Source organism: Mus caroli, unplaced genomic scaffold (assembly GCF_978045245.1).
Source record: "Mus caroli unplaced genomic scaffold, Mus_caroli_1 scaffold_19, whole genome shotgun sequence".
NCBI lineage: Eukaryota > Metazoa > Chordata > Mammalia > Rodentia > Muridae > Mus > Mus caroli.
In genome coordinates, this window is record NW_028227274.1 from 63,491,050 (window position 1) to 63,509,406 (window position 18,357).

At 46.3% G+C, this 18,357-nt stretch overlaps 1 protein-coding gene across 13 annotated transcripts in view; it reads left to right on the plus strand.

The window, feature by feature from the left end:
- The window catches only part of Nedd4l (NEDD4 like E3 ubiquitin protein ligase), a 324,332-nt gene that overhangs the window by 295,407 nt on the left and 10,568 nt on the right, over positions 1–18,357 (plus strand). For all 13 annotated transcript variants that reach the window (XM_029471742.2, XM_021151067.3, XM_029471743.2 and 10 more), the window contains 6 exons: positions 286–344; positions 5,823–5,888; positions 7,442–7,671; positions 9,404–9,525; positions 12,187–12,257; positions 14,776–14,871. In XM_029471742.2, coding sequence (XP_029327602.1) covers positions 286–344; positions 5,823–5,888; positions 7,442–7,671; positions 9,404–9,525; positions 12,187–12,257; positions 14,776–14,871 — 644 coding nt within the window. The remainder of the gene's footprint in view (positions 1–285; positions 345–5,822; positions 5,889–7,441; positions 7,672–9,403; positions 9,526–12,186; positions 12,258–14,775; positions 14,872–18,357) is intronic.

Below are 18,357 nucleotides of genomic sequence, written 5' to 3' on the forward strand. Positions count from 1 at the left end.
ATAAATCCTTAATGAGTAGAGGGGTTTATAATTGCACATTTACCAGGTTGCTCACCCCAAACTGCAAAGATATGGTTTTACTTTTGTTGTGCATTTTTGTTATTATTATTAACTAATCATATATATGTTTGCCATGCAATAGCAGGGTTGCCTTCTAACCCCAAAATACTAAATTCTCCCTGGGGTCAACCCAAAGGGGCTTTAGAAAGGGGAATTTTTCTTTCTTAAGTACCCTGTAGACCGAAGGGATTAGAACTAACTCGTTGGTGTTTTTAATGTTTTCAGATAGCAAAATTACCCAGTGGGAAGATCCAAGACTACAGAACCCAGCCATCACTGGTCCGGTCAGTATTCTCATGTTCCTCTCCTGCATATAGCTTGTGACTGCGTAGTACACACACTTCTTGTGTGTTCCTACCGTGATGTCCAGACACTGGTGAAATTGAATGGTTTAAGATTCACCCCAGCTCCTCAGTGAGGTTTCCAGATGGGGTACAGCTGCTGGGGGCCTTCGAGTGGAACTGGGACTAGAAAGGAGGAGAAAATGGTATTGGGAGCAGTAGCAGGTTGAAAAGTTTTCTTCCTGGTCCTTTATAAAAGGATGGTTTAAACCAATAGTCAGAATTGTCCCCCTCCCCCTTTTTTTAACAGTAAAGCACCGTTGTTAACAATAGTTTAATATAGGCTTAACCATGAGAATCAGGAGAAAGAGAAGCACTCAGAAAAATAGAAAGACATACCCTGTACCCCAGGTACAGTAGGCGCAGGCCCCTTAAGAGAGAAAAACACTCCTCCCTTCCTGTTTGTAGGCTGCAAGACCAAGCCCTGCATTTATAGGCCACTGGCATTTGTTAGGACAGTGACAATAAATGCATGCTAATCAACCTGCGCCTCTTCTGCCTTTAAAACCCTGTGGAGAAGAGATTGGAAGCTATGGATTGTGTGTGGACTCTACTGATCCACCAACTCTGCACTAGTGCTGCTAACGCATGCTGGTTAGGAAGTGTCCATCTGACTTAGGGCCGTGAGCCCCTGAGATATTGCGGCACTCTGCAGTCATGGATGGAGGGAAAGTCCTCTTGCTAGTGACACACTCATCGGCAAGTAGTATGCGGTGAGCTAAGGGTGCTGAGAGACCATCTGGTTGGCCTTTTCCATTAAATGCTCACTTCTGCTGATTTACATAATTCTGTTTTATTTTTTTCCTTCTGTTTTTTTCAAGATGTTCTCCCAGATCCTCTGGCCTCCAAACTGGTGATTAGAAATTTGCTGCAGTGTGATTGCCATTTCTTGGAGGGCAAATATTTCTCTCTCTCTCGTGATTTTTTTTTCAATTTTCTCATTATTGTTGATGTTCTGAGAGCTCACAGTCACATGTTGGACTGTGGATTTCCCCTTGTGGATATCATCTTCAATGCAGGATCATCCATGAGGAGGGGATGCATCAGATCTGTCCTCGATTCTGGCAAACCCTCGGCCACCTGTTCCCACACAGCCTTCCCCGTCCTTGCTCCACCCGAGCCTTTGCATCACTCTCCATCTTTGTTCTTGTCTCTTAGCATCCCCACTTAAATCCCTGGTTAGAGATAAAGTTCCTTTGTAGGTTCCCTGGGCTTAAGGTTAGTTTTCCTATACTCTTTACAGCTCTAAGCCTAGGAGTCTGTTACAGCTTACGTCTGTCCATGAGACGCCTTCAGGCAATGGCTCAACAAGATAAAACCCATTTCTAGCACAGAAGGTTTTATATGGTCTAAAATCAAATAACTCAGTTTAAAAATGGGGTACCGAACTAAACAGTGTTTAGACGAAGCACAAATGGCTGAGAAACACTTAGGTACTTGACATCCTTGGCTCTAAGAGAAAAGCAAACTAAAACTACTTTTAGATTTCATCTTACCCTAGTCGGGATAGGCGAGGTCAGTAAATAAATGACAGCCCATGTTGGTGAGGCTGTGGGAAAAGGGGCAGTCATCCACTGCTGTTAAGACTGCCAGCTTGTACAGTTGCTATGAAATCAGTATGGGGTCCCTCAGGAAGCTGAGAATCGGTCTTCCTCCAGGTCCACCTCTAACACTCTCGGGCATACACCCAAAGGACTCTACCTCTAACTACTGAGACACTCGCTCATCCGTGTTCACTGCCGCTCTGTTCATAACAGCCAGACATTGGGAGCGACAGAAATGTCCGTTGACTGATGAATGACTAATGAAAATGTGGTGCATTTACACAGTGGAATATTAAACAGCTGTTAAGGAAAATAATAATTTGCAAGTAGATGAATGGAGCTAGAGCCATTCATCCCGAGGTAACCCAGACCCCCAAAGCCAATGGCATGGAATCTTAGTCTGTGGGTCTTAGCTTTTAAACTTTCAGTGTGTGTGTTCAATTGAAATAACCCAGTAAGTGGAAAGGGAAGAAAAGATCCCACAAGGAAGGGGAGAGATAAAGGGGAAACTAGAATAGGATTGAATGGGGGAGGGGTGAAAGAGCAGGGCACAGCGGGAGAAGTGTGGGGAGAGACTAAAGATTCTTTGAAAAACCATATGGAAACCTACGACTGTAGAGGCTTCCAAAAATATATACACACACGAAAGAATTTAAATGGAGTCACCATATGATAGGGGAGGCAGTGTTCCAAGTCAGACTCATCTTCCATAAATGAGGAAAAGGTTTTCAGTGATGAGGACATATCGTGAAGCTAGCTGCTGATAGAGTCTGTCTAAGCTGGCATGAAAAAATGGGAGGTGAGTGGCGCCCCTGCCTCCCCCACCTCTAACCCCTGATCTCAATCACAGTTAATCTAACCAACAGTGCCGTCCAAATGCCTCCTTGGGGCTTCATGGTCACTGTTCCCCATCTGTTTCATCCATCTCTCTCATTTCTGCTCAGAGGTACCTCAGAGCTGCCTTCCCTAGGCTCCCACAAAATAAGCCCCCCCCCCCAATCTCTATCAGCTTTCCCCTTCTTAACTCCTACCTCTATCCATTCTTTTTTGGATTAATTGTACTAAGTAGTGGTTTTCATTCTGGCATTTGTATACATGCATGCATGCATTCATTTCTTCATTCATCTGTTGCAGGATATCTAGGCTGATTCCCTGGCTTGCCTTTCTAATTACCTACTTTCCTACTACCTTTCCTACTGTGGCCTTCTACCACCATGAGCTCCAGGAGGGAACTGGGAAAGGACTTTGTTTTATGTTGTCTTTTTTTTTTTTTTTTAAGCACTTAAAGTGCCAGGCAGTGAGAACTTTGAAAATACTTGCTACTAGATGACTGAGGCACCAGGAAGAGACGGTCAGCACCACCCAGATGTGAAGAGAATGTTGTTTGTGACAGGATGTAGTGCTGAGAGAACAGAGGTCATGATGACGTCACCTTAGCTCGTGTTAGACTGTGTCTGAGATGGAATGTAGTGCTGATAGAACAGAGACCACATTAGTTCATGTTAAAATCCACTGTTCTTGTTCTCCTGCTGGTGGCTGTCTATGTACTAGCAAGTGTTGAAAGGCCATCAATGGAAAGAGAGGCCCATTGGACTTGCAAACTTTATATGTCCCAATATAGGGGAATGCCAGGGCCAAAAGAATGGGAATGGGTGGGTAAGGAAGTGGGGGGCGCTATGGGGGACTTTTGGGATAGCATTGGAAATGTAATTGAGGAAAATATGTAATAAAAATATTAAAAATCAAAAAAAAAAAAAAAAGCAAAGCTACATAGTGAGTTGGAATGGAGAAGCCAAAATGAATACAGGTTATATGGAGGTCTGGGAAATAATACAGTCTATAACTGAACCATAAAGAAACTCCAACTTTTCCAATTTTTGTGTCAATGGGTTTGCTTTAGGTGTCCAGAATATCTCCTTTTGGGAGAGCATGATCTTTCTGTGCAACTGACATTAAAAATCTGAAGGTATCAGCTATTTGTTTCAGTGCTACCTGAACATTTAAAAAAAAAAAAAAAAGAAAGTCATACAGGACTTCCTCAGATATAACTCTGTCCGAAATGCATGGGAAGAGTGGTCGGCTCTCAGGCTCATCACAAAGCCATGTGAAAACATGCCTGCACACAGAAGGAAGACCATAGACCTTGTGAACTGTCTCTAGAATGTTCTCAAGCATCATGTATGAATAGAATGTCTTCATTGCTTTGAGGCGGGAGGCGGGGGGGCGGGGGGTGGGGGATGCTGTGTGATCATGCCTTAAAACAGAATGCAAACGACAGAGGTTTTGCTCTTCACTCTGTCTCTCTGTGGGCAGGACCAGGCATGATGAAAGGTGCTGGAATCTGGGGATGCTTGGCTGAGGGTTGGGTACACCATGGCCAAGTTCATAAGTTTGCTAAAAGGCAATGAGTTGCTCTGACTGAGGCAGTTGCTGATACAATCATTGTATTGTATTGTATGCAAGATCAGTCCACTTTGGTTCGTAAATGAATCACAGACCTATACAGTCACCTCCAGGCAGTGGTTGGACTCCAGGTCACGTCATAATGAAGCTTATAAAGGTGACTTAAATAGCCTTGTTCAAATACTACTTTGCCACCTACTTACAAGAACATACAAGACATACAAGAACTTTCAACGTGCTGTTTACTTCTGAGTCAGGGTCTTATTAAGTGGCCCAGGCTGGTCTCAAATTCACGACCCTTTGCCTTAGCCTCTCAGGTGTCACCTAGACAGGCTATCAAAACTTTTCCAGACTTGTATCTCACTGAGACCTTGAGCTCACCCCGGTGGGCCATTTTGTTTTTCCACAGAGAAGGTGTTTGAGTTTAAACGAATTCTTTCATAAGTGTTCTGGTTTCATTTCTTTTACAGTGATAAATAACTTGGCCCAAAGCCACCCGGAGGAACTTACATTCCGGATACAGGCCATCAAGGGAGGAAGCTGAGGGATGCTGCATGCTGGCTCACACAGGCTCATGCCTTAGCTAGCCTCCCCATACAACCCAGAATCACCTTCCCTGGGAATGGGGCTGCCCACAGCTATCTAAGCCCACCTATAAAAACTGACAACCAAGACAATCAATCCCTAGGCAGACATACACCAATCTGATTCAGGAAATTACTCAAGTAGACAGCGAAGCCAACCAGGACATCAAGTAAAAGGCAAACTTTGTGACTCCTTCGTCTAACTCTTTTCAAAAGACTTTGCCGTTTATGTAGACTTCCCCCTCCTTGAAAGAGGTTATCAGTCTACTGCCCTTTCTGTTTATGGCATTTCTCCACAAGTTCATTTGTGTTGCGTTGTTGCTGTTAGTCTCGTGATGCTAGGGATGGATCATGCCCCCATTGCTTCCTGTTTTGAGACAGCATCTTGATATATCGTTCAGGGTGGTCCTGCCTCTGCCTCCTCCTGAGTCATAAATCAGTAGCATGGGTAATATGCATGGCTCCCCATAAAGACTTTTTAAATGAGCAGTATTTATCACTTGGGGTTGTGTGTTAAATTGCCACATCCACTAACACTCACCTTCAGGAGGAGGAAGTGATACTCATATAAAGACGCTTTGTATCCGTGTATCTCTGTGGGTTACCCTGACTCATACTCTGGCAAAATCCACATAGAACAGGTATCTAGTTTGTGCTGTGTGATCCTAAGAGTTTCCTTGGCTACGAGTGTGCTGTTGTGCCGACTAGCTCTCATTCCATCTGAGACTTGGTCCTTTCCTGTGCAGACATTATGCCAGTTTTCTGTAGAAAACACGGAATATGAGTATTTAAGGTTTTGTGGTCCATGAAACATTGCCAACATTGGCTCGCTACACATAAGAGTTCAGGCATATGCTTACATTATCTGTGCATCTGGATTTCTCTTGCAGGCTGTTCCGTACTCCAGAGAGTTTAAGCAGAAATACGACTACTTTAGGAAGAAATTAAAGAAGCCTGTGAGTAATGACGCCTTCCGAAAGCTCTGTTGTAGCCTGTTCCCATCACCCGTTAGCTCACTGAGAACAGCATGCTTGTGACTTGTGTGTGCACACTTCCTTTTTCATGCCCTTTGGCCCACCCAGATCTTTGATCTGGATTTTCCTTTTAACAGAAATGATAAGTGAAGACTAGCCCAGTGTTATTATCAAATCACTGGAAGGGCAATTTCTCATGTGATACGTTAGATCATCATATGATTCTTGCGGAACAGAAAAGAAGACCAAAGTCAAGAAATCTGGGGGAGACCACATTGAATTACACCTCTTTATGTCTGGGGTGCAATTTTAACCATATAACTAACGTACATATTTTAACAAGGTATATTTTTACAACACATAATTATAGTACTTGGTAGTGTTGAGCCCAAGTGTGATTATTGTCATCATGAACAACAACATTTTACAACCAAGGGACGCTGGAAAGTTTATACCGACAGTGCTGAGTTGACAGCTGTGCTTGAGCTTGGCATGCCTCCCCGCCCCCAACCTTGTGTCTTTTGTGTTCATTACCTCCGGTATGGATCTTAGTTTTGCTCTCATTTTGCCCAGAAAATTGATGCCTCAAGCCAAAGAAAGTATGAGCCCTAATATAATTCTTCCCTTGCCTGAGACTGCCACCCTCTGTCTGCTCCCCCCCAGTTGATGTTCTAGGTCTGAGCTTTGGCCTGTGGTAAAGAAGTACTGGTCACTTCTATGCTCACTCAGAATCTGTCTTCTGTCCCATGGTTGTGACTCAAGTTCTTCATTCATAACCAAAGACTTTTTGTCCTCGAAGCTCACATTGGCACTTACAGTAGTGTTTCTTTGTGAGTTGTCCTGTGTCCTCCAGTGACTAGCAGCTCCGTGGCTATTGTGCATGTAAGCAAGGCTAGCCTGGACCTCATTCTTCCTTGCAGAAGGCTGTCTGCACACCTCACTCACGTGCTGGGTTACATTCAGTCAACTCTGGGTTCATGGATGTTCTGCCCAAACTTAGTAGGATGCTGGCCCCCACTCCCCACGATAGCACCATGAACTTGCAGGCAGCATAGCATGCCTTGCATCTCCCCACTGCAGTTTCTACCAGAGAAGACCAGTTCCAGCTTGCCTGGAGGTTATAAAGGTTTGATTACATGGGATTAAGTCTTCTTTCTTTATTTGACTGAACCAGCATTCCAAGATGCCTGTGGGGGGAAGTGCCCTTGTCTCCATAGTGGTAAGGATGAGTTTATGGGCTCAGCAGGTGTTCTCCTGAAGATTATGTGGGTGATTCAGCCTGAGCAGCTCTGAATGGCTGCTTCGCTGTGTCCCATCTTGACACAGGGAGGTTCTCCCTCTCTGAGAGGGCAAACCTATAAAGGGGAGACTCTCAGGAGCCAGCTGTCACTGCACATTTATCTGAAGGCCACCATTGCTTCTGCCCTTTGGCTATTTTCCTGGAAGGCAGGAGCATGTGTGTGTGTGTGTGTGTGTGTGTGTGTGTATGTGGTGTACCATATGATCATGAACTTGTCTTTTCATCTTTCATCTAGGCTGATATTCCAAACAGGTTTGAAATGAAACTTCACAGAAACAACATATTTGAAGAATCCTATCGGAGGATCATGTCTGTAAAGAGACCTGATGTCCTAAAGGCTAGACTGTGGATTGAGTTTGAATCAGAGAAAGGCCTGGACTATGGGGGCGTGGCCAGAGAATGGTTCTTCTTACTGTCCAAAGAGATGTTTAACCCCTACTATGGCCTCTTCGAGTACTCTGCCACGTAAGTGCACGGAAGACATTTGCGCTGTGTGCCCCTCTCTGCAGCTGGTGTAGTTTTCTCCTTAAGGAATTTAACATATAATTAAAAGACAAGAAACTCACCCATTTGATATTTCAGTCCCTCCCTACCCTACCACCCTAACAAGTCTAAAACCAAGTTCTAATCCAACATAGTGAAGCACTGTACACTGTGAACGCCTGAAACTGATTCTTCTGTTGTCAGTTTGGCTCACAGAACTGAAACTGAAATTATGTCAGGTGATTATAGAGGGAGCAAGGCAGTTTTCAACTATAGCGATATAAGGGAAAAGTTTGTTAGTGCCAGAATTCAGAGGCATATGACCACGAATCATTTTTGAAGTCACACTACTTAAAAGGCAAGGCATGAGGATGTGAAGACCCATGCTTGGGATACAAAGGCCAGTGCCCTGGTCCCATAGTAGAAGGACCAGGCTTTGCCTTACATGGGGATTCATCATTGCCTGGCAAGGGAACTGAAGGCAAACTGAATTGTTTTCTCAGCAAACAGTTGGCTCCTATTGTCTCCAGGCTGAGAATGCTCGAGAGCACGAGGCCGATCTTGAACTCCCAATAGAACAGTCGATCTTGGCAAAAGATTTAGCATTGCTCCAGAGTAGACCTCAGTTGATGTGGCTTCTCCTACACCTTCCTCCTGGCACCTGTATGCTGGAGCTCATTTAGAAGGCTGCCTCGGGACAGTCTCCAGTTGACCTAGCCTTGGTTAGTGAGGTTCTTAGGGAGGCTTCTGAGAGAAGCCACCACTGAGGTAGAAAGAGGAGGAGCCAAGGTCCTGACCTCTCCCTACATCTCCTAGATACCCCCCCCCCAATCACTCTGTGCTGCCTAGTTGAAAGCCCCTCAGCCTCATGATTGTAAGGCCAATGGGGACCACAGAGTGTGCTCTGGGGGTTGCATTGTGGACACGGGGTTTTCCCCAGAGCTCTTGAGATCAGGTAAACCAAGAGATGAACCTTTAGGGAAAATTCCCAGATCAAAAGCCTCTCAGAGGAATTAACTTTTGCTCACAGAAACCATCTACAGCAGAGCTTGTGTGCTGGAGGGTATCTGCACACCCCTTACCACTGGGAGGGTTCCCTTCTCAAGATATCTGGTTGACCCACTTGAAATTGGCATTGTGTATGTGTCTGTATGTATGTGCATGTGTGCATTTGTAGGTGCGAATGCACTTGCATGCGTGTACATATGAGGACCAAAGGACAACCACAGGCATCCTCACCTTGTTTTTAAGACAGTCTCTCACTGGCCTGGAACTTGCCAGAAAGCTAGGCAGCCAGAAAGCCTTCAGGGACCCATCTCTTTCAACTTCCTGAGCCCTGGAATTGCAAGTGTGAGCTGTCACACCCAGCTTTTAAAAAAATTGTGTCCTGAGGATCAAACCGAAAGCCCCAGGTTTGCAAGGCAAGTGCTTTGTGACTGAGCAGCCATCCCTAAAAGTGACATTTCTGTAGATAAAAGTTAGCTGACCGTAAGCAGTTTCCATAGCTTTGCCTGCTCCAGTGACCCGTAACTGTCAATTACAGAAAGGCGTGGCTGACTGGTGGGTTACATTCCCTAGTTCATATCGGTTGCCACGAAGTCCCCAAGGTTGCCCATGCACTGTAAAATGAAGCAATGGGTGGCAAAGGGGAGTTCAGCTTCTTGGATTTCTTTCATTTAAGTATGACTGGACTTTTCTCTTTTCCTCCCCAAAGGGACAACTACACACTTCAGATCAATCCCAACTCGGGCCTCTGTAATGAAGACCATTTGTCCTATTTCACCTTCATTGGAAGAGTTGCTGGCCTAGCGGTGTTTCATGGGAAACTCTTAGATGGTATGTTACTCCAAAATCTTGTGGTAATGAAAATAAGGCAGTTTCTGTTTGTGGGTCTGCAATCGTGTGGGTCTGCAGTCCAGTGTCTGAGCCCACGTGTGGATAGTAAGGGTGTCACTGATTTTCTGTAGCTGGTTTTCCTCAGGAGGTTGAACCCAGTGTCTCCCTCCCTGACTCAGAACCCCAGCCTACAGTATGCTGGTTGCTGTTTCCCCCCTAACAGTGGTAACTTCTGATATAGTCTTGAAAGACAAAGCATCTATCTGTGCTCATGTGTGTAACTGTTAAGTGTGACGAATAAGTTGTTCCATGAGGTTTTCAGGACAACGTTCCTCTGCTGAGAGCTCGATCCAGCTGACAGATGGAAATTTTAATTGTAAAGTCAATTAAAATGATCTCATCCGCCAGCAGCCTGCTCTTGCTCCATTTTCCCCCCCGAAATCAGTTTTTAATGATTTCAGAGTAACATTATCACTCAGCTAAGGCCTTAGCCCTAGAGTGTCTTCTGAAGAAGACAGAACCTGGAGAGGTTCTGTCCTTGAGGGGAAATACAGAACTCCAGGGCATAAGAATCAAGGACTCAAACCTCCACCTGAGTGGACCAAAGCCTGTTAGACAGATTTCTGGTGGTCTTGGCAGTTTTAAAAGCGCTGCCCTTTCGTGAGAGGACACTGCAGAAACCATCAGCGAGCACAAAATCATTAGAAAATTTTAAACATGGGTGTAAAATGGGTGAAGGGGTGAATCCTCTCAGCTATGGTAGAGAGGGCTATTTGCAAGGGGATGTGGCTAATTGCCTTTTCAGGGCTTGAGCTACTCCAAACTTTTCTTTCAACATATTTGTAATACTAATGGCTAGCTAATTGTGATTCTCTGTTACCAATATTTTATTTTGCAAGAGAGGGTGGGGGCGGACACTGTTTCTGACTTTATCTGTCCCTGGATACATACGGTGCATGCTCCTTTTTGATTCACTCTTCAAGTGTGTGTGTAGTTGGTACTTGCTTCCGATTTTCTGTTCATGTGTGTATACAATAAGCACTTCTTTCTGACTCTGTCCAGGTGTGTATGTATGTAGTAAGTGCTTCTTTCTGGCCCTTGCCCCTTGTGTGCATGTATACAGTAAGCACTCATTTCTGACCCTGACCTCTGCATTTGTATACAGCAAGCACTTCTTCCTGACTCTGTCATCACTAGGTGATGCAGCTCACTTTGTACTTCAGCTCCCTCCGTTGCTTATGTCAGTCATTTATCTTCCACCAAGCAAGAAGACGCCGTTAGTTGCAATAGGGGAATATAGATATGTGTAAAATATGGTCCTGGACTCATATTTAATGGAGAAAAGTAAAGAGACTTAGAAGTGAGGGAGGCAAACAGAAAGGACACATTGGTCAGTTTCCCTGGTTTGGCAAGCACTTTACCTTGGGCCGAGTGTCCCGGAAGCATCAGAAGCCAGGTTTGTGTCAGGGGAACCTGGACTAGCCAGCACACAGCCCTGCAGTGGGAAAAATGGAGAGAGGCAAAGGTGGATGGAGACAAGAGATTACTGGGTGGTTCCCATAGATGAGAACACACAAGTCAGGAATCCACGGGTCTTCAGTTTCTCAGCATATGAATGCCCTGTTGGCAGCCCCCATGGTCAGCTTCATGCCTTCACCTCACTAGACACTGAAGTGTGCCATCTGTGGCCCTGGGACTACACTGAGACAAAAAGAAGATACACTATACTGCAGGGCCCTGGGGCCCCACATCTAGTGGCAAAGTGCTGCCTTCCTGTGGATGGGCTTCCAAAAAGACATCTACCCAGTGGGGGAGTCTTCTCTGCCATGGCTTCCCTGTGCCTTGGGTAACCCTTGTGGACAATTGCACAAGACTGCACAGGGGCCTCTGTCAACACCAGTGTTCTGACCCCATTGACTCAGCACTGCCCCAGGAGAAGTCATCTCTCTGGCTCAGCCTCCTTAAGACACTGTACTTGCATAACGGCCCTCTGCCAACACAGTTCTTCTAAGCCTTGTTATCTCAGTCTCTGGCTTGGCCCAGAGCTTGTTTGTTGCCACCTGGAGGCCATTTCCATCTGCTGTTAAATCATCTCTTAGTACAGATGCCCTTCTCCCTACCCTCCACTGCTTCCTAGATCCTCTTCTTGAGTTTTATTTCTGTTAGGATAAAATATCCTTACAAAAAGCAACTTGGGGAGAAGGGCTTATTCAGATTAGCGTTCCAAGTTAGTTACTTTTCATCGTTAGGAGAAGTCAAGGCAGGAACCCAAGCAGCTGGTCACGCACACACGTTATCTACACAGGTAAGAGCATAGAGAGAATAAGCACATTGTTCTCTCTTAGCGTGATCAGGACACCTTTCTGGGGAATGGTGCCACCGGCAATGGGCTAGATCTTCCTTCACCTGAGACTGTCACAGATAAGGTTAACCACTAAAACTAACCACTGTTCTCTGGGTAATCCTAGATTATCTCAGGTTAACCGCTAAAACTAACCACTTGTTCCCTCCTCACTTGCTCATGGGTTACTGCACCAGGTCCTTGGCCTTTCAGTCATGACCTCCCATTTACATGGAAAGCAGTTCATTCTTTGATTCCATTTGCAGATACTTAGGGGTATCAGGGGCTTAAAAGTCAACCAAGTTTTTGCCGTATTTCAGGATTCTTCATTCGGCCATTCTACAAGATGATGCTGGGGAAGCAGATAACACTGAACGACATGGAGTCCGTGGTGAGTAAAAGCAGCGTGTCCTGTAGCCATCACAGGCCGCCTCGCCATGTGCATGGTGTCAGGAGCTGTGTTTGCAGTCACAGCTGTTGTCATAGGTACAGTCATGCGGAACATAGGTACTTCACATGAACAAGAGGGAGGAATCACTTGCTTGAAATTTAATTGATCTCCCGATTTCTATAATAAGCAAATTACGGTTGGTTTCTGAAAAAAAAAAAAAAAAAACATGGTACTTAAGGTATAAGGTAGGTACGCCTAAGTCTCAATTCCCACTTAACGAGCTGAGACTTGATGAGCAGATTAAACCTGAGGGGCACCTGAAGCCCGCCGTAGCCTTGCTCCCCATCTAAAGTGTGACAAGATTCCACCTTCTGTTTTATGCCTTCATAGAAGTGGTGGAGGCAAGGCCAAAACAATAGTCATCTAGACATGGTCGTCTCGACACAGGAATTAGTGACAGCTGCAGAATGGGAGCGTGGGATGAGTGTTGGACAGGCTGGCGCTCACAGGGCCTGGTGCTTGCTGCTTACCTGGACTGACTGTTCTTGGCAAGGAAAGATCTTCTACAAAACAAAACATGCCCTTCTTTTCAGAGGACTCTACTTATGTATACTCTGTAGTGTATGTGTGTGTGTCTGTGTGAGTGTGTATGTGTATGTGTGTGTGTATATAGTATGCATGTGCATGTGTGCGTGTATGTATGTGTGTATGTTTGTGTGTGTATGTGTGTTTATGTGTACTTGTGTGTATGTGTGTGCATGTGTGTATATGTGTGTATCTGTGCGTGTGTATGTGTGTGTATGTGTGTTTGTATGTGTATGTGCTCCTGTGCATATACATAAGTGTACACATGCATACTGGCCTATGTGCACTAGCTACATTTTTGTTCTTGTAGAAGAATTATAGCTCTGTTTTCATGTGGTCACTTGAGTTAGAAAGCTGTGCATCCCTCGGCCCCACTGGTACATGGACTGTGTGTGTCTTGGGCAGAGCTGTGAATGTAAGTGATGCCCATGATGCCAGCCAGAGCTCACTCTGTGCTTCTGCTCGGTGCTGCGGGAGGGGAGAGGCGACTATTGCACTCTGGACTCTGTGACCTCTGCAGACTGGCTGGCGTCTGTAATCTCAGCTCAGTCTCAGTTTCCCTTCGAGCCTCCCCTTTGTCAATGCTTTCTGCTGTGCTATCCTGAGGAGTCTAAGAGCACAGAAATTGCTTCTGTGCGCTCCCAACCCTCAGTGAAGGAAGGGGGTCAAGAGGGGATTATCACTGTGTATGGGGTCTAGCTTGGCTTAGAACACACAGTCCTCCGGCCTCTACTCAAGTGTTGGGACTCGAGGTGTTCAACACTATGCTGGAAATTGTTCTTAACGCCCAAGTCTGTGGTTCCTACCGGCCACTAGTGTTTGGGGGAGTTTGTTATTATTTTGTTATTTTAATTACTATGTATTAGGGCAGTGGCACATGCCAAGGAGCACCGGTGCCCATAGAGACCAGAGGCATCAGAGTTTCCCTGGAGCTGGAGTTACAGGGGCTTGTGAGCTACCCAGTGTGGGTGCCAAGGATCAACCTTGGATCCCCCAAAGAGCAGCGCACATTCTTAACTGCTGAGCCATCTCTGCTCTCCCAGCAGAGCATTCGTGTTTTAAATGTGATGTGCATATAATTTTCAGTCTCCTTTGAGCCTGTCATATTCCTAGCAATGGAGACTTTGGGCATGAGCAGAAGGGACCTGATAGCCTCACGGCTACTCTCTTCTAAAACACAGCTCTGCTTTTTACTTAAATTAATGGGCAAAGAACACTGAAGAAACAGGAAAGGACAGAGCACAAAAATGTATGATGTTTAGTTAGAACACTGTCCTACGTGGTCTCTGATAGTAGACTCTGAGAAGACAGGAAGTCGGTGTGTTAAATTCTGTGTGGACCTGAGGCAGGCATGCTGTGGCCACAAACAACGCATAGCCAGGCTATAATCCCAGCTCCTGGATGCTGGATCAGGAAGAGGAGTTGGAGACCACTGTGGGGTTCCCAAACAAGGCCCCTTAACTCTCCAGCTGCTCTAACTCCCCTCCCAAGCAGGTGGCCTTCACAGTAGAGAACAGGGGAAGTCACTTTCTACAGATCTTATGTTTTACATTAGTGGGAAGATGGGGCTAGAGAGATGGCTCAATGGTTAAGAGTGCATGCTGCTCTTGTAGAAGACCTAGGAATTAGGTTCCTAGCATGGCCAACAACCAGCTGCCTATATCACCAGCTCCTGAGGCTCTCACCTGAACACATGGGCACACATACACACACATACACACACACACACACACACACACACACACACACACACGTACATAGACACAAAATAATCTCTAAGTAAGTAAGCGGGAAGTGGTTTTGTTAGAGCAGACTCCCTGAGTAGCATCGCCCTTGGACATTGGGCATGGAATTACATTAGAATGAATTTATTCATAAAGGAGCCAGACAGATTTTAAAATTCTTACGTTTCCTCTCTGTGTCATTCCGATAGGACAGCGAGTACTACAACTCTTTGAAGTGGATCTTAGAAAACGACCCCACGGAACTTGACCTCATGTTCTGCATAGACGAAGAGAACTTTGGGCAGGTATGTGGGTTCATCCGGCTCCTGTGGCTCGTGTCCCTTTGCCGTGGGCTATAGGACAGCATGGCTAGACAGTTAGAAACAGCCACACAGACTTTCAGCTGTCAGCAGCACGGTGAGCAGCATTTGGCTGGCATGCCAGGACACCAGGTTCCCTATCATAGAATTTCCTGTTTCCTTGCAAAGCTAGTAAATTCTAAATGCTGGTGGGGTCTCAACTAGCATCCCCAGTTCTAAAAGTCATTTTTAACTTTGTGTCTGGAATAGAGGTTCTTCAGAAAGCAGTGTGAGTGTTCACTTTAGTGGGTCCACATCTGGTCAGGTACCAGTGATGAGCCAGGACACCAAGACTTTTTCCTCTATGGCTCTGTTGTTATGATGTGACTCTTACGCGCTGGGGGTTGTTTGGTTTGGTTTTACTGTTCTTCCCTATATCACCAGTCAGTGTGGATTTATCATAGTTACTTCCAGAGTGGAAGTCACCTGTTTGGGATCTTGGTGGTTACTGTCAGAATCTAAGGCTGTGTACATCTTAAATATGGAAACTTGGGGTTAGTTGTCCCCTGGTGACAGTATTTCTCAGGAGGTATCTTCAAGGTGGTATACATCTACACAAAAGCCCAGACATGATTCCAGTCTCTGCCCGGCCTTGGGATGAACTGAGGAGAGCTCACAGTAGGACTGCCATGGGGAAATCTTGATCTGCATGGCTTGAGGGAGGATGGAGACAGGTGTTTGTGGCTCGGACTGAGAGGTAAAGTCAGGAATTCAGCTCCCTGGTGATGTAGAAATTATTTAATTCCAACCCAGGGTTTCTACCCCACCTTGGACCCTTTTAGTTCCCAGATAAAAGACACACACAACCTTTATACTTACAATAAGCCTTAAACAGCACAAGAGCTGTGCAGGTATCTACCCTCCATGCTATTACAATCTACTTTCCTATCTATAACCCTGAGTTATTACTCGCCATGTTTCATCTGGGCTGCTCTGAACTCCCAATTGGCCAGCCCTTACGGCCATGCTTTTATGGCTCAGCTAACCCATGGTGGCTTCTTTCTTCCTCTTGCACCTTCTTCTTCTCCTTGTGGTCCTCCTCTAACCCTAAATGAAACCTAAACCCCATCTATATATCTCTTCTGCCCAGCTATTGGCTGTTGGCATCTTTATTTACCAATCAGAAATAACTCTGGGGCAGGGTTACTTAGTATTTACACATGGACTCTCTGGGGCAACCAGTCTTGGGGGCCCCATATTAGCATTAGAATACAAGCAGCATCAGGCCAGCCCACTACCTGCTGGCCTCCCAGGTTAGAGAAATCTTAGAGGATCACAGAGGGGGAACACGCTGATGCAGTGAAGTGGGAAGCAATGAGTGAAACTGTGGGGTTGCAGACTGAGGACATGATCGTGGAATTATCCGAGCTACATTTTTACCTGCATTCCATACATTGGAGCAGGAAGCCAGCCCTAGGTGCTGGCAGCGGAAAGACCTGGAGGACTCTATTGTCCTTCCCAGGCCTGAGGAGGTTCATAGAACAAAGTCAGGACCCGGAGAGAAGGAACCTTGTGACTTTATGTTATACCTCACTAGTCATCCCCGCCCTTGTCACACCCTATGTTGATGCTTCATGCCCAAGAACCCCACAGACAGCGCCTACTGTTCCTGTGACTGGGGACCTTGTCACAGGGCAGGGAGAAGGCTTGTCATGGCCCTCCACCTCTGAGCATAGGGCCTTCCTGGCTCCTCACAGTCCTTCCTGTCTCCTTTGATTCTCTGCACTCCCTCTGGGAAGGGCCTAGAGGCACTGGCCATCCATGCTTTCTCTTGTGGCTCTGCTCACAGGGCTGTCCTACCACTGACCCTCTGCCTGTTTCTTTCTAGCCCCACCCACTCCACCCATATGACCTCATCCCATTTGCAGCTCCATCACTGTCCCCTGCCTGTGACCCATATCTTCTCCAATTGTGCTGTGTTCAGCCACCACCTTATGGCTCCTCCCAAAGAGCCCGGGCTCCTAGTGGTGCAGCCTTTGCCTCCTGTCTGTCTCTACGGTAGTCTCTCTCCTCAGTGGTGAAGGGGAGGTGTGATTTTTGAGGCTCCCAGTTCCTGGCGTGTCCCTTTGTCCTAGCGACTCTTACCTCTGTGGTTTCTCCTCTCTGCTTCCCTCTCTGGCCTTTACCAGCCTTGCTTTATAGCTCTGGTGTTCCAACAGCTTCTGGCCGTTCTTTCAATTTCCCATCTCATTCCTTGTCCCAAACCTCTCTCCACTGCACCCCCCCCCAAGGGTTTTTCATCCGTGATGTTCCTGAAATGCATGCGAGCTTCCTGTCACCTTCGGTGTCCTTACAACTTATAAAGGTCATGACCCCTTACATTCTCACACTACCCAGTCCTCACCTCACTGTCTGACACACCCTCCCTCAGCTTTACATGTAATGGCCCTCTTAGCATGCCCATATATGTGTCTTGGTGCCACGGTATTGCCAGTACTATGTGCTGTCTCCAGAGCCATGCATTCTCTCTGTCTTAGCGCCTTTCCTACCCTCCTCCTAGTCATGGGCTGTCTGTAAACCATAAGCAGCTTGAAGCACCTTGTCTTAGTGTCTTCCATGCACTGCTCATAATATATACGCCTACTGCATGCCTCATGAGCAGATATAGTACACACCCAAATGTAGTTGTCATCTAATTAATGGTAGGCCTTGGCAGGATAATACCTGTGTTTCACCTCTGCAGCTCATTCTGACTCAAAATCAGCTGATGGCCCCCCAAATGCCAAAAGTCAGCCACTTCCCTGGGATGGGACCTAGGTAATAGGGACATGCCTCCTGGCTGTGGCGTTATTGTGTCTCACTGCGCAGTTAGAGTTTGTGTTGGAATGGGACCCTTGGAAGTGCTCAGAACATCATCCCTGGCGACCAGTAACACAAGTGACAATGCTCCCATTAACTAAGAAGCTGCACCAAACCCAGGCACTGTTGTGGATGCCAAGAAGTGCATGCTGAAAGGAGCCTCATATGGCAGTCTCCTGAGAGGCCCTGCCAGAGCCTTATACAGAGGCGGATGTTAGCAGCCAACCATTGTACTGAGCACGGGGTCCCTAATAGAGGAGTTAGAGAAGGGACTGAAGGAGTTGAAGGGATTTGCAACCCCATAGGAAGAGCAACAATACCAACCAACCAAACTGCCCAGAAATCCCAGGGACTAAGCCACCAACAAAGGAGTACACATGGCTCCAGCTGCATATGTAGCAGAGGATGGCCTTGTCATGCATCAATGGAAGGAGAGGTCCTTGGTCCTATGAAGGCTCCATAGATGCCCCAGTGTAGGGGAATCGAGGGTGGGGAGGTGGGAGTGGATGGGTGGGTGGAGGAACCCCCTCCTAGAAGGGGGAGGGAGGATGTAATAGGGTGTTTGTAAGAAGGAGGGAATCTGGGAAAGGGCATAACATTTGAAATGTAAATAAAGAAAACATCCAATAAAAG